Source organism: Populus euphratica, unplaced genomic scaffold (assembly GCF_000495115.2).
Source record: "Populus euphratica unplaced genomic scaffold, PopEup_1.0 scaffold62.1, whole genome shotgun sequence".
NCBI classification, from domain to species: Eukaryota; Viridiplantae; Streptophyta; class Magnoliopsida; order Malpighiales; family Salicaceae; genus Populus; species Populus euphratica.
In genome coordinates this window covers 811,655-827,293 of record NW_011499939.1, presented here as the reverse complement: position 1 = coordinate 827,293, position 15,639 = coordinate 811,655, and the positions used below count along the sequence as shown (strand labels likewise).

The 15,639-nt window shown below is 34.6% G+C and overlaps 1 protein-coding gene across 7 annotated transcripts; it reads left to right on the top strand.

The window, feature by feature from the left end:
• Positions 1-380: 380 nt before the first annotated feature.
• Positions 381-5,790, top strand: LOC105136833 (endochitinase A-like). 7 transcript variants are annotated; one of them, XM_011042327.1, is made up of 4 exons: positions 381-791; positions 900-1,016; positions 2,198-4,990; positions 5,403-5,790. In XM_011042327.1, exons 1-3 carry the CDS (start codon positions 617-619, stop codon positions 4,939-4,941), a joined length of 3,036 nt encoding a protein of 1,011 aa, XP_011040629.1. In that variant the 5' UTR covers positions 381-616; the 3' UTR covers positions 4,942-4,990; positions 5,403-5,790. The 7 variants fall into 7 exon arrangements, with proteins under 7 accessions (XP_011040629.1, XP_011040632.1, XP_011040630.1 ...); XM_011042330.1 differs by lacking the exon at positions 900-1,016 and having other exon boundaries at positions 2,339-4,990; XM_011042328.1 differs by having other exon boundaries at positions 381-1,016; positions 2,339-4,990.
• Positions 5,791-15,639: the final 9,849 nt, after the last annotated feature.

The following is a 15,639-nucleotide window of genomic DNA, read 5'->3' as shown; positions in this document are numbered from 1 at the left end:
AATTTAGTAGATTTTTCTTTGAAATTTCGTTATTTACTAATCAAAATTTTCCATTTTAATCTTGTTTAAAGACAACAAAATTAATTGAAAAATAACAATGATATTCACGAAAGAGAAAAGGCTAAGTTTTAAGAAAATAAAAATACAAGGAATAAATATATAGTTTTTTAAACCGCATGGAATAATTAATTAGTCTTGTTAAATTACATGATTAAGTTATAATTATCTCCTTTTCCTAAACTGGGTGCCAAATTGAACTTCGATCAAAATTGAGTGGTGTATAAACTGAATACCCGAAACTCTTGGGCCACCAAAGGAAATTACACAAGAGACAAAAGTCCAGTTCCCATTTGTCAGTCCAACTCCTATAATCTCTCAAAAGAAGAGAAAAAGGTAGAGACACGGAAACCCACCACAACCAAACGACCAAACCATCAAGCCCCAACACAACATCACTTTCCATTGTTTTCTTGTTGTTTTTGTTCATAAAAGACTGGACTCTTTTTCTTGAATTCGCATTCTCGTTGCACCCTATTGTGGGTTCTGTCAAAGTCTGAGTCTTTGCTGGGGTTTTGATAAACATCATCAACTTGAAGAAGAGAAGAGAAGAAAAATAATGGAAATTGACACTAAAAGAGCGTCTGTTTCTCGTTTATCACCATTAGCTAAGCCTTTTATCCTGAAGACACCCAAGAACTCAAGCTCTGCCCGTAATTCTTCACTTCAAGATACCAGCTTGAGCCCTTCAAGTTCAAGGCTTGCTCAGTCTTTTTCAAGTTTCAGTGTAGAAGGTGACTCCTTTTCTTGTTATTCTCTATACCCATCTCGGGTTTATCAAGGTTCAGCCGATTTTGGTTTATTTACTGAGTCAAAGTCAGACTTGGATGCTCTCCCTGTAAGTAAGTCCGCTGAGCTTGGCTATAAGGCTCACAACAGTGGTGATCACCAAGAGATTCTTCACTGGAAGGATAAGCATGGTGGCTTTTCAGTGTCTAATGATCACCCCACCAAACAAGGTGTGCTTTAAGTTTCATGCTTTAGCCTACGTAGAATCTTGTTAGAGAATTGGTGGTGTAATTATTTCCCTTTAAAGCTCCTTAATTTTGATATTTTACTTGTTATGCATAGCGTAGGAGATTCTATTGAAAAACAGAATATGACTCGTTATGCATAATTTATCAAGAAAACCTATTAATTCTGGCATAAACTTAGCACTCTTGATGTTTAATTTTAGGCCATAAACTCAGACTTATTGTTTCTGTTGAAGACTTGAATAACTTCCATCCTTAGGAAAACCTTACATGTTGTTGGTAGGTCCCAAAATGGCTTAGAAAATGCGAAGAGTATTTACTGATTGATTGTTCATTTAAATGACTAGAGTTGCCCTGTATGGATATACTCTCTATATAGAAGTGTATATGATCAACATAAGAGTTGCCTTTCGCTTGAGACATTCTGTTGGGGTTTCAAAATCAATGAGATAACAGTACCGAAGGCGTAACAATATTTGGCATTTGGGCGTCACTAGCCTGCATCTGGGAATAACTAGCTTGCTGAACATTTTTATTTACCAGATTAGCATCTGCATGGTGTTTGTTCTGATGAGATGTAAAGTGCACATCATCATCAGTTACTACGAAAAGCAGAGGCAGGTGCTTTGGATAATCATGGAATGTTTGTTGTTGACAGTTAGGATCTGACATGCCAACTTTTCATATTTGCATGGCACAATTAGACCATGTTTCTTGACAAACAAAACTAGGTTTATTTTCAGAGGAAATTAAAACCTTTTCACTTAGAAATGAATCCACGTGATCTGTTTCATGTTCTTGCGATTGATCCATTGTTGATTCTGCATTCTTTTATTGTTAATTTTCCTGGAATAATCGTTTCTCGTTATCATAGATTTTCTATCAAGTTGCTCTCGTGTTAAAATACGTTTTATTCTGTTCAGTGAAGCAATTTGATCTAGTCTTTTCAATCATTAGTGGGTATGTGTTCAAATATGTTTTGCTCTTTTATGGATGAAGTAGTTTCCTTTAGCCATTTTGATTATTACTAGGTTCTGGCACGTTTATAAGATGTGGTGATTCTGGTACACCTTGAATTGATTAACTAAAGTGGTATGCATGTTAATGGATGAAATCTGTATCTTCAAGGATGGCTATAGGTCACAAGCTATTCATCCTCTCTGCAGGATCTCCTACTGAAGGATTGAAGCTGAGAGCAGAAATATCTGATCATGTGTGCAGAAAATTCAGTGGTATCTCTAGAAAGGATGATGAAGTCAGACCTAAAAGTACTAGGCAAACTGACACTCAATATGTCTCTTTTTCAGCGGTGACGTCAAGGCCAATCTCTTCTAAGTTTTCAACCTCATCAGATCTGAACTCTTCTGCCTTAGTTCAAGATCCTCAAAGCGGAGTTCCAGCCATATCTTGGAGCTCCAATGATCCCGACAGTGCTTCTTTTGAAAGAAGATTGTCACAGCAACTCGATGCATCTACAGCCCAAGTGAATTTTTCCCCTTCATCAGATAGCAATCCTTTGCGGGCTCTAGGTTCTGAATCATCAGGAGCTGGTTCAAGTTATTCGCCCTTTAATCATGCCTTGTCACAGAACCTAGATTCTGGTGGAGATGGTGGAGTCAGCAAGAGTGGCATTTTTTGGTATAGTCTAGCCAGTCTAGTAGATGCTGCTGTGGATAAAAGCAAGGAAGTTTTCCATGATAAAGTCCTGACAGATAAAAGCAAAGGAAAAAGGAGCAAACCTGCCACCCAAGAGGTTATGGAGCCCTTGTCAACGACAAAGTCTGAGCTGCAAATCACTTGTCCTAGTCATCCTATCGAGTTGGCTTCAAAATCCCCTGGTGTTAAAGAAAGTGATCCTATTGGAAACTCTTCTGAAATAATTAACGAGAATGATTCTGATTTGGATTCTCCTTGTTGGAAAGGAAAACTTAGTGCTAATCAATCAACCTGTGAAGTTTCTAGACCCGATAATTTTCAACATCTTAAAAGTGCTCGAGGAGCTTGCAGCAATTTAAATCCTCTCGCGCCTCATTTTTTCCCTAGCCGTGGCAAACAGAAAGTAAATTACTGTGGAACTGAATGTGAAGGAGATGATTATTTGACTTTTCTGAAGACTGAATCTTCTGCGGTTAGTTTATTCTCCATAGAACATACACTACAAAAACCTGGTACAGCTGGATCATCTTCTTCGGATCGGAGCAGTATTACTGAGACACATTGCTCTATTGACAATCATGTCCACAGTAAGGAATATGAGCCATTCACCAACTCTAGTAGTAGCTCCATGCTCAGCTCATCTTGTGTGGTTCAACCATCCATTTTGGAAGATTACTTCACTTCCAGTGGCCAGCTTCTGACTAGGCAAAAGGTTGGAGGATCTGGGAAGGTTACTGAGGATGCAGTACCTATTGGCTCAACTAGCGTGTCTTTGCTTGCAAGCAAACATGTCAGGCCCATAAGTACTAGTCAAATTGACTCTCAACATGTCTCGTTTTCGGCTGTGATTTCTAGGCCAATCTCTTCTAAGTTTTCAATTTTATCAGACTTGCACTCTTCTACCATAGTTCAAGATCCTCAAAGTGGAGCTCCAGCAATATCTTGGAGCTCCAATGATTCTGACATTGCTTCTTTTGAAGGAAGATTCTCAGAGCAACTCAATGTTTGTGCAGCCAAAGGGAATTCTTCCCCTTCATTAGATAGCAATCCTTTGCAAGCTCTAGACTCTGAATCATCGGGAGCTGGTTCAAGTTATTCGCCCTTTAATCATGCCTTGTCACAGAACCTAGATTCTGGTGGAGATGGTGGAGTCAGCAAGAGTGGCATTTTTTGGTATAGTCTAGCCAGTCTAGTAGATGCTGCTGTGGATAAAAGCAAGGAAGTTTTCCATGATAAAGTCCTGACAGATAAAAGCAAAGGAAAAAGGAGCAAACCTGCCACCCAAGAGGTTATGGAGCCCTTGTCAACGACAAAGTCTGAGCTGCGAATCACTTGTCCTAGTCATCCTATCGAGTTGGCTTCAAAATCCCCTGGTGTTAAAGAAAGTGATCCTATTGGAAACTCTTCTGAAATAATTAACGAGAATGATTCTGATTTGGATTCTCCTTGTTGGAAAGGAAAACTTAGTGCTAATCAATCAACCTGTGAAGTTTCTAGACCTGATAATTTTCAACATCTTAAAAGTGCTCGAGGAGCTTGCAGCAATTTAAATCCTCTCGCGCCTCATTTTTTCCCTAGCCGTGGCAAACAGAAAGTAAATTACCGTGGAACTGAATGTGAAGGAGATGATAGTTTGACTTTCCAGAAGACTGAATCTTCTGCGGTTTGTTTATCCTCCACAGAACGGACACTTCAAAAAACTGTTACAGCTGGATCATCTTCTTCAGATCAGGGCAGTATTACTGACACGCATTGCTATATTAACATGCATGTTCTGAATAAGGAATATGGCCAACTCACCAACTCTAATAGTAGCTCCATGCTTAGCTCATCTTGTGTGGTTCAACCATCCATTCCGGAAGATTACTTCATCTCTAATGGCCAGCTGCTGACTGGGAAAAAAGTTGGAGGATCTGGGAAGGTTATTGAGGATGCAGTATCTATTGGCTCAACTAGTGTGTCTTTGCTTGCAAGCGAACATGTCACCAGTTCATCTTCCTGTAGAGTTGGTGTTTCTTCTGCTTTAAGTGAAACATATGGGCTTGTAACTAAGCCTTTGTGCACACATCCAAAATTGGATATTCAAATAGTGGTTAAAACAATAAATCAAGTGTCAAAATTGCTTATGCAAAACTGCTCATATGATTTAGATTCTCTGAATGAACATGAACATGATATAATGAAGCGCGTTGTCTGTAATCTTAATGCGTGTATCAGAAACAGGGTTCAAGAGCATCCTCTGACTTCTGAATAGTCATCCTCACGCTTCATATTGTGTTGTGAAAGCAGCTGATCTAAACAAGGTATGGATTTTTTGGTTTCTAAAATTAGTGGATCTGATTCGAGGTGATGAAAAAACTTCACTTTCTACAGTAAATTCTTTCTCGACTTCCATTTAGCATATTCAGGCTGCTAATGGGTTTTGGAATGGTTATAAATTTTGCATAATGCTTATTGTGGAATTATCAAGGCTGTCTTGCTATAGTCAAGTAGGCAATGGTTTGTGCTATTAGTAACAATCAAGTTCACTGTTTCATTTTTCTTGAGAATGGCTTTTGTTTGATACCTTCATCACCCACAACCGATATGATTTTTGCACAAAACTTTGTTTATTCATATTAATTGCTGTCTTCCTCCATGAAAAATAACTTGTGTCCTTCTGGTTTATAGTTGAAGGATGATTTTTTTTCTCATTTTGTGCTTTGGTTTTTCCAGTGTTGCTTTTGATATCTCATCTGGCCATTCATTTTTACTTGCTGAGAACCTGAATAATGTCTTCAGCAGTGCTGGAACATGGAACTTCAAGCGAAAAGGGAAAAAGCTGTGATAGTTTCCCATGAGCTTGGCCATCAGAAGAAAGCATGAAAAGCAGAAGAGTTGTTCTACTGATTTCAGGGATAGATTCTTGGATTCTTTAAAGGCAAGGAATGAATGATTCAAGAAAAGTGAATACATTAAGCAGCCAAATCTTTGCATTCTTTGTTGTTGATTCAGGCCATTGAGGAGGTTCTGGAAGGACATCAACAACTTGAGGAAGAAGATAACCCTCAAGTTTTGCTCTACAAGAACTCGTGGCTTGAGGCTGAAGCAGCTCTTTGTACCATGAAGTATAAAGCTTGTGTCTTGGGTATGAAAACTGAGATGTAATAAGTAAAGATGGCAGTGAGGTGAAAGATATAGTAATTACCTGAGCTCTCTCCTGAGGTCTTTTGATGCAACCTTCTGCTCTCCCTTGAGTAGAGTAAATGCTCTTGTTCAAACAATCATATGCTTCAAGCTGACCCCTTGAAGTGGGGAAATATCACTAGGCTACAGAACCTAGCATCAAAAGCCCTTGACATAGTGTTTGGTTAGTTGTCGTTTAATTTGTTTTATGCTTCGTTTTGGAAGTCTGTTTTTGGTGAACTGATTTAGTTTTGCATTTTGACTTGCTCCCATCCCTTTGTGAATTTGTGACCCGGCAACAGTTTCTTGCTATGGGTCTGGCACCATATTTGCCCTGCAGCTTTTAATTAGAAGAGCCCAAATTACACGGCTTTAGAGTTAAAGATGCATCCACCAGGGCTTTTTGTATGAACCCTCTTAATGATAGCCCTTATTTTTCTATCTCAATGGCCTAGCTCTGTTCCTACATGGGCTTGAGAGATACCACCATGGCGTATCCCATCATTTCTTGTTTTTACCTTCTGGTATGAAATAGCTGAATCCAAGCACTGCCTGGCTGGTTACACAAGTAGCTTAACCGATTTCCGCATGTATGTGACTCATGGCAGAGGAGTGATATCACATAGGATACCAACAGTACTTTAGGAAAGCAGAAAGTAGTGGAGTCATAGCATCTGGAGTGGCCTTGCCACGTTGACTCTTCAGTTTCACCACCACATGATATCGGTCACATGGGAGTGCCAGGTTTCAATCCATCCCAAGCACACGCTGAAAAGCTGACTGACATTGTATGCACACTGCCACTGAAACATGGGCCTGAAGCCTCTAATTTGTGCACATCAGCATGATTTATCAACACAGCTGAAAATGAACCAGCAAAAAAGTTCAGAAGAATAATATTTGCTCTCATGTCAAAGGGATCCGCGAATGCTTTTCATAAATGGTGTATTCCTTCTAACCATGTATTGCTCATTGTGCTTTTCATCACAGTCCATGCTCCTTGTATTTTCTTTATATAAAGAACATAAGATGGAAACTCCATGGCCAGAGATTGGAGAGGTAGGAGCAAGCAAGGCCATTTATCTCTCATTTACTGTGGAGTGGTACCACAATATCAAGTGCTTTAGCCAGGCTTACATTTTGCATGCCCACTTGGACTTTGAAAAGTACAAGGACAACCCATGAAGTCGCTCAGCCACAAGGACAAATGTGACAAGTCACTGTAAGGGGGGACCTTTACCTTATCAATTTGTTACCACGTACCATAACTCCAAAATATGCAAGTATCAGTATTTAGTTTCAGAGTCGGTAATTTAGCCAAATACGATAAAAACTTACTTTTACTACGAGATAAACTCGACTTAAATATAACATTAGTATTACATATAGATATTTAAAACATTTATATTTGTTTAATCTTGTAAAATACACTAATAATAATATATGTCTGATAAATAAAGTATGAATATCTAAATTCAGACTGGTGAATAGCCATTGTTATCCCTACTTAATTAATTTATCCTAATTATAATGTTTGCACCTAAAAGAAATCAGAAACTGTATAATCATTCAAGGATCGATGCTGAGCACATGAGAAGAGAAAAAAACCTTTGCTCTCTCTCTCTCTCTCTCTCTCTCTCTCTCTCTCTCTCTCTCTCTCCATATGGTTCACATGGTCATATACTTTTTAATCATTATTTCATGAAACCAAGTAATATATTCTATAGTTATCATCACAAAGCTGGTGGGGTAAGATAAAGGAACAGAAGGAAGCAAGCAGGAAGAGCTGATGGCAGGGGTAAATCAACAATGGAAAAGAGAAGAAAGAGTATACAGTAGACACAAGAGAGGGACTCTGTGACTCTAGCTAAGGAGAGTGAAGACAAAAAAAAAAAAAACGAAAAACAAAATGGGGTGAAGGAAGAGACGAAACAGGAAACGTCAGGGGATTGGCCAGCTGAGCCTTGAAAAATTTTCATGTTCGATTCTGTCTTTAAAAATATTTTTTAAAAATTTAAATTTTAAAATTTATTTTAAATTAATATATTTTTAACATTTTAAATATTTTGATGTGTTATATTAAAAATATTTTTTAATAAATAAAAAATATTATTAATATATATTTTAATATAAAAAATTATTTAAAAAACAATTATAATCGTCTAATAAACAAGCTAAATTTAAAATTTATTTTTAATATTTATATATTAAAATACATTTATATATATATAAAAGCTGATAACCTAGAGCAAAATCTTAGCACGCGGCATTGAACGAGGGAGATCCATGCATGTGTAGGACAAAAAATATTAGCCCTATCCCATCACGGGGGGTCAGAGATTTCTGAGAAAAATTTAGCCACCCATCCCAACCAACCCCATAATTATTATCATCTCCTCCTTCCTTCATTCATCTCACATCACAGAATGCATTTTTATATGCATCTTTTCAGTCTACTCCTTCCAAGTAATAATTAATTTTGCTATTCATTTCATACTTCTGAGCCCAGCTCCGCACATGAACTTGTCCATGGTATAATAATGAGTTAACTCGTGGGTCAATAAGTTGTCAACCACAACCCTGTTAAAATAAAGAAACTCGTTGGGATCTAGTTTGGTAGTCAACGGGCAACTCACAAAGAACAAGCTAATTAATTTAGGTTTCATACATGATCAAGATTTAAACTCAGTGAGCAAAAGCTAATCAGAGCAAAAGCTATCTTCGAAAATGACATTTTTACACACATATATATATACATGATGTATATGGATTTCCTTTATCTTTACGGCTGTTTTGGAGGGGGCGTGTGAATCTATAATGAGATGTTGCTGTCAACACCGCCCTATATAATTGTGGTTGTTTTCTGGGATCTGCTGCCACCCTTTGCAGCAGACTGGCAATATTGTTAATGCTATGCCATAATTATAATATGAAAGCCGTATATAGCTGCAAGCACTGAATATATATATATATATAGCTTTACTTCCTTTTCTTTTCTCTCTGTGCTACCTGCTCTCTTCTACTTCTGCTTCTCTTCTTTTTCTGCTGCTTAATCCCTTTCCCTTCAAGTTCATATGATCCCATAACGAAACCAAAAGGTAAAAAGTACTGTGTGATCCCTTATATATATATATGTATATATCCTAGCCATTCATTTCTTGACATGTTCATTATCAAGACAGTCCAGATTCTATATGTTGTCCATTTTAGCTTTTAAGGGACATGGAATATTCAGTGTAGAATGGGGAAAGAAAGCGTGACATGCTCCTTACTTTCTTCTTTCTATCACTCTTTAATCCTTTCCTGTTCTTCTTTAACACTTTACAGCATAGAAATATAAATAAAAAGTAAAGAAAGTTAGAAGAGGGTCTTTTCCTCTTTACCATTCATATTTTTTTTCCCAACGATGATGCATTTTCAATACTGTTCATGCAATAAGAACTGGCTAGTGTGAATTTGTTTTTTCTCATGGATTTTTCCAAAATAATAATGTGAATAGCAAGCCCTTTTATGCCTTAAATCGAGTACTCGTAATAAATTATTATTTTTGGATTGAACCCAACAAAAAAAAAAAAGAGGCTCGAGAGAGAAACTGACAAAGATTATTATGAAACATTTGAGATTTTTTGGATTGAATCCAAAATAATAAGGTGAAGGGCAAACCCCTTTATGGCCTTAAGCAACTATTAACAGTAAAAAGTAATTTACTCTTTAACATCCATAATAGAGTCAAAAGAAAAGATGGGTATGGTATGGTATGGTATGCTATACAATCACGGGGAATTATATGCATTACAAGCAAAAAAGAATATAAATAAATAAATATCAAACGTGGTCCATGCAATTCTAGGGAGTGGGAGCACCGAGGAGAGTGCACGTCCTCACTCGTCTCTCTAGAATAATATATGCAAGAAATGAAGCAAAAAAAAACTTATAGAAAGAGAGAAATATATGAAGACCATGGATTAAAAACCACGGAAAACTACTTTTCTCTACTATTTCTTTCTTTATTTTCGTCATTGATTCCGCCTATGAACCCTAACCCTAGTACCCAATCTCTTTCTAGCTAGAGTGGGGACGTCTTTCTCTCTATATATCCTAGGTTTATGTGTTAGAGAACTTGGCATCTACCTAGTTTATTTTCATTACTTTATTAATCAACAACCTTCTTGTGTACGCAGTTGCCATTGGTGGCTCCTTAACTAGTTTAAACCCCTTCAAAATAGACGATTACCTTGCATAATCACGCACCACAAACAGTGATGAAGCAAGCATTTTAATGTTGCTCCGGAAATATTAAGCTCTAGATTAATTAGGTTTTAGTGATAGGACAAGTCGTTTTTTGGAATCCATTTAGGAATTAACTAGCTAAAAATTAAACAAGAGTGGGGCTACAAGGTCTTTGGTTAATTTAGCTGTCTAAGTCATTCAATCCCAATTCCCAACCAAGTGAATGTAAAAAGTGTACAAAGTGCTGCTATGGATCAGAGAACAGTTTTCTAACTTGATGAAATTGACGGCATAAAAATAGCAAGAGATTGTCCAAAATATTGATGGGGTTGTTGCCTCTCTGCTGTGGTGGCTCTGTGGTCTAGAGTAAGTACTTGACCACTGGTTCTAGGGCAGCCCTCCCTAGCTGTGCATTATAATCCATACTAATCAATAAACTGAGAGGTCTCTTTCTGGGTGGTTTCCTACAAACCATGTAGAGATTCTAGATGCTATGGCCAGCAGAGCTCTGGACCCTATCCTGTGCATCTTTTATGTACATGCAGTGCATGACGAGTCTATGTGAAAGAGTGTGCTTGCCTATCTAACGCCTAGAAATCCATCAACAACTAGCTTATTGTAGCAAAAACGGCACAGCCATGTTCACTCATCTTCTGATTTCGGATTACAGTTTTTTTTTTTCAAACGTTTTTTAAAAATATTATTTTTTTATTTTAAATTAATTTTTTTATATTTCTAAATATTTTGATGTGTTTAAGTTAAAAATAATTTTTTAAAAATAAAAAATTTATTTCCAAACAAAAAATATTTTCAAATAATAATAATTACCACATTATATATTCGTGTTCCTTTTCTATTCTTTAGTCTACAAAAACTGCATGCCTCGGTCTACATAAAATAATTAATTTCCAACAATATTGTATCATGATTTAAATTTCTTCTCTAATTGTTTTCGTTGAAATTACGAAAACAAAAAGGTCTTTGGCAATTATTTCCACTAGTGTGAGAGGACTATTAATTTGGAGGCGGGCGTGATATAGTTTGTAGTCAGCCAATTAGTCTTAAATGAATCAATTTTTTTTTTTAAATAAAAACTTTTAATACAAAAATATAACTTAAATCAAATTAAATTTTAGGTCAGCACTAAATTTCAGGCGGAAAAATTAGCGATATAATCATGAGCTGGTATGGATGAAACAAATTAATTAATCTTTTTCTCCCATTTTATTAGATGGTTTGATATAGTTAGATGTGGTATGCATATTTTTCTTCGATTCCTTAATTTCAATGTTTCAATTCTTCAAAACTAGCAGTCTAATTTCCATGCATCATTATCAAGCAAAGTAGTTCTATACACCAAATTACACTAATCAACAAATCTAATATATTTTAAAATTTTATTTAATAATTTAAATTATTCGATTAAGATGGTTTTTGACATGATATCAGAGTTTTAATGACCAAGTAGTTATAAATTCGAATATCACCACTAACATGATATCAGAGTTTTAATAACCAAGTAGTTATGAATTCGAATATCACCATTCCAATTTCTTTAATAAAAATCAAGAACAAGATAATATACACCTGTAGATGTGATAAAAAACAATAAACATAATTCTTTGATATAAACAATACATATAAGATTATAAATTATAAAATCTATCATATTATTTCTTTCCATCAAAACACTCACCTCAAGGTCAAGAAATTATCTTCTCCATCAAATCCACCTATCCATGATTTATGCAATATATTCAAAGAGTGTGTTCGAGTTCCTCTTCATCAAAAACCTAAAATATTTCGTTTAAAGCATGATAAATAAGTGATTACACTTTTTTACCCTAAAAAATGTTCTAAAAATAATCAGTCTCTAAACAACCTACTTCCTTAACTTAAATTCTCAACGTGTTCCTCCTCATTGATAGTTGGCTAAGGACGATACATAAAGTTCTATCTCCACGTTAAGTTAGAACATCATTTTTGTAACCTTAAAGTGTTAATGTTAACTAAGGGGATGAAGATATAGGATCAAGTAGTTGTACCCTTTTTTCTTGTCCCTTTGAACCTTTTGACACCAATTATTGCTTGCCTTAATTAAGATATAGTACTTGTGATTTTGAATTGCGATTTTTCCATGATTGGGATTCCTAAGAATGTGATGATTTTTGACATCAATTATTGCTTACTTTAATTAAGATATATTACTTGTAATTTTAAATTGTAATAAATATTTTTAAATTAAGATTTAATTTTTGAGTAGTAGTATCGTGATAACTTTTATTTTTTAAAATTATTTTTAACATTAATTAATATTTTTATATATTTCTTTATAATTTTAATGTTTTAATGTTAAAAATTAAAAGATTATTAAAAAAATATTTTTATATATTTTTAATAAGAAATATTTTTTTAAAAAAAACACCCTGCCCCTACAGTATTCTTTGATTTGGTATCTCTTGTGTACCATATTTCTGAACTTGCCAGTGCTGCTTGGTAATGATATATTCCCCTAAAAACCATACCAAGACCTCGTAATGTCACTGTCGAAGTTAATGAGATGGTGACAGTTTTTTTGATGTAAAGTTGAACTGATATGATTAATGGGGTAATTGTGCCGAACGGTATACAGTTCTGTACCTGCTGCTCTTATCAAAAACACCTTCTATCCTTCAATTATTTGCTCATGAGATGATAACTGGTTCTTGCCTCTCGTGAGTGCACAAGTCTGGATAGAGATACTAGCTATGTCATGTTTAAATCAGATCAAAAAACAAAAAGAAAAGCTCAAGATTTGTTTCTGCAGCACAAAACTAATTTGAAAATGTTTTAATTGTTAAAATTACATATAAAAAAAAAACACATAGAAAGGAGAGAAGAGAGTCTATTTAATTAACTTCATCACTAACACTATTCACCTTTTCTTATTCATCATGATACGAATATATAAGGCCATTTGAGACACAAAATTTAAAATATTTATTTTAAATGATATATATAATATATACTCTTCTTTGATATATATATATATATATATGAATATGAATCTGTGATTTACCCTCTTTAATTTCGTTTGCCTTTTCCTTTTCCATGTAGTCTTTACATTGAAGTTAAGATTAAATGACATTCTGTTGTTAGTCTCTTGACCACAACATTATTTCTTGAATTCGTAGGAAACCTATTTCCCAGGTGGATTATGAGATTAAAGACTCTGGTTTAACTTCAAGTATCATATAACTCTTAATCGAGCACAGAGATCACTAAACCTTAATTTCAATAACATATGATTTTACATATATATTTAATTACTACTTAAGCAAGAGCTTTGGTAACTCCTATTCATTTAATTTAGCATCGCTTGAAAGTATTTGGCCAGCTAGAAATTAATTAGTTTTTAATTAAACTAATACGGAAAAATACTTTTTTATAACTTTATTTCATCTTTTTTCTTGATTATAGGTTAGTAAGAAGTGTTTCACTTATGATTTAGAGATAAGTTCAACTTGGATGAGTACATGATCTAATAATATTAAGTCAAAGTAATTAAGAGAAATACTTATATATATATAGTTTCTACTGCCCATTACACGTATAAAGTTAGAACGCTGAGGCCTTCCATTAATGGCATTTCAGTATCAATAACAGTGATCAATTTGGCATGCAACTGATCGACCCGGTACCCCAAAATTCAAAAGCATTTTGCAAACTGGAAATTTGGAAGCAAATTCGAAGATTTTATGTTAGCAGAAACCACTTGCATGAATGATCACAATGTAGCACAAAAAGTATAGTATATAGATTTGTTTACCTTCGAGACTTCTAACATCTAGGAGCATGAACATAATGTAACTATTTCTGTTTGCAATTTATCGCTTAATTATCGACAAGCACCCCACAGAAGTGGTCAACTCAAACAAAAAGATCTTGTAAGTACAGTTCAAGTCCTCTGTGATAATATATATTTCAAGCATCATGCAGAGCTAATTCTCACTAAATCGCTAGAGTGAGTGCGCAAATATCAATATTTATGGCTCCAAAGAGGGCACATCTTATATGAACTTCATTAGAAACCCATCAAGATTTTTCAACAACAAAGAGAGTGTTATGGAACTTCATCTGCCGCAAACCTATCCTTTAATTGCTCCAACTCTGCAACCTAACTTGCGATTTTAAAAGGGGTCATGACAATGGTGCATCGCCTTATCCAAGCTAGCTCTTATAATGATTACTTGAATGATAGCAATTGCTGAAGATATGGGCACTAGAGAAGGAAATATATATATATATATATATATATATATATATATATATATATTGCCTATTAATTCATGCTTAATCTGATTGATCAGGATTCATGGTAATTAGTTCTCCCTTCTCCTCCATGTCTTATACATGGGGATGGACTACTATCAAGGACAGTAAAGTATAAAATACTTGAATGTTAAATTCAAGTTGTAATTGGATAAAAAATTTCTTGCCCTAAAATTCGTGAGCGAGATTAACAAATTTGAATGAAAACTGGCGAACATGCTCTCTCCACTGCAGATGAACGACAAGCTAATACATAGAACAAACGGTGGCTAAATTACTGCAATGTTTCCTCTCACAAAATGATTATATATACTTAACATTTTTAGGAGTTGATTGAATCCAAACTTGAAGTATGTCGTCTTAAATAGAGAGATCAGAGAGATAAAAAATCCAAAGGGAAAGGTGATAGTGTGACGATAGTGTTTCAGAGAGAAATTAAATAGTTGTCAGCTCCTGCTTCTAACTACATGAATTATCCTTATTAATTTTTCAAAATACTTTTGAGTCATTAATGCACCATCCATATTCAGCATCATATATTTAAGTAGCATGACCAATGGTTTATTATGACTGGACTCAATTATGTCTTCATTTGCAATTCTTGCTCTCAAATTAATTCGCGCTCTGTCTAGTTATTAATAAGTAAACTACACTTGTCTTTTTCGTCGTCAATAAAGGCATGATGCAGGCGCCTTTTCTTATTTATTTATTTATTTTCTTATTTATTTAGGAATTTGTTTCTCTTAGTTATTCGAGTTTAGGAAATTATTTAATTTAATATTTTTACTTTTTCTTTCTAAATTTAGGCCATAAACTAGTATAAAGAGAATTATCTAACTTATATTTTTCCAGAAAGACTTGAAATATTTTTCCAGAAAGACTTGAATAAGTAAAATTAAATATTTTAAATGTTTTTCTATAGTTATGGTATTTTTAATTTTTCTTGGGAGGTTTTGACTTCTAATAAACTCGGTTATCCTTTGTTTTTGTCTATGTCCAATATCAAAGCTCCATAATTTCTCGTAATTAGTGTTGTATGTTGTTGAATAATAAAGATAAAAAAATATTATAAAATATAACATGCTCATATAAGAGGGGATAAAAAATTTGTCTCCAAATAAAAGATGTTTAGAAACTAATAATACAAGATGTACAAAGATAGATAATAGAATTAACTCATTAATTAGCAGCAATAAGAAACTCGAAGGATTATGATGAGAGTGATTATGGATTTATAAACCACTTT

Coding starts and splice junctions, on each gene's coding strand:
- LOC105136833 (XM_011042326.1), top strand. CDS start 617: ATGGAAATTGACACTAAAAGAGCGTCTGTTTCTCGTTTATCACCATTA. Junction 1,017..2,197: donor TGATCACCCCACCAAACAAG/GTGTGCTTTAAG, acceptor TCCTCTCTGCAG/GATCTCCTACTGAAGGATTG.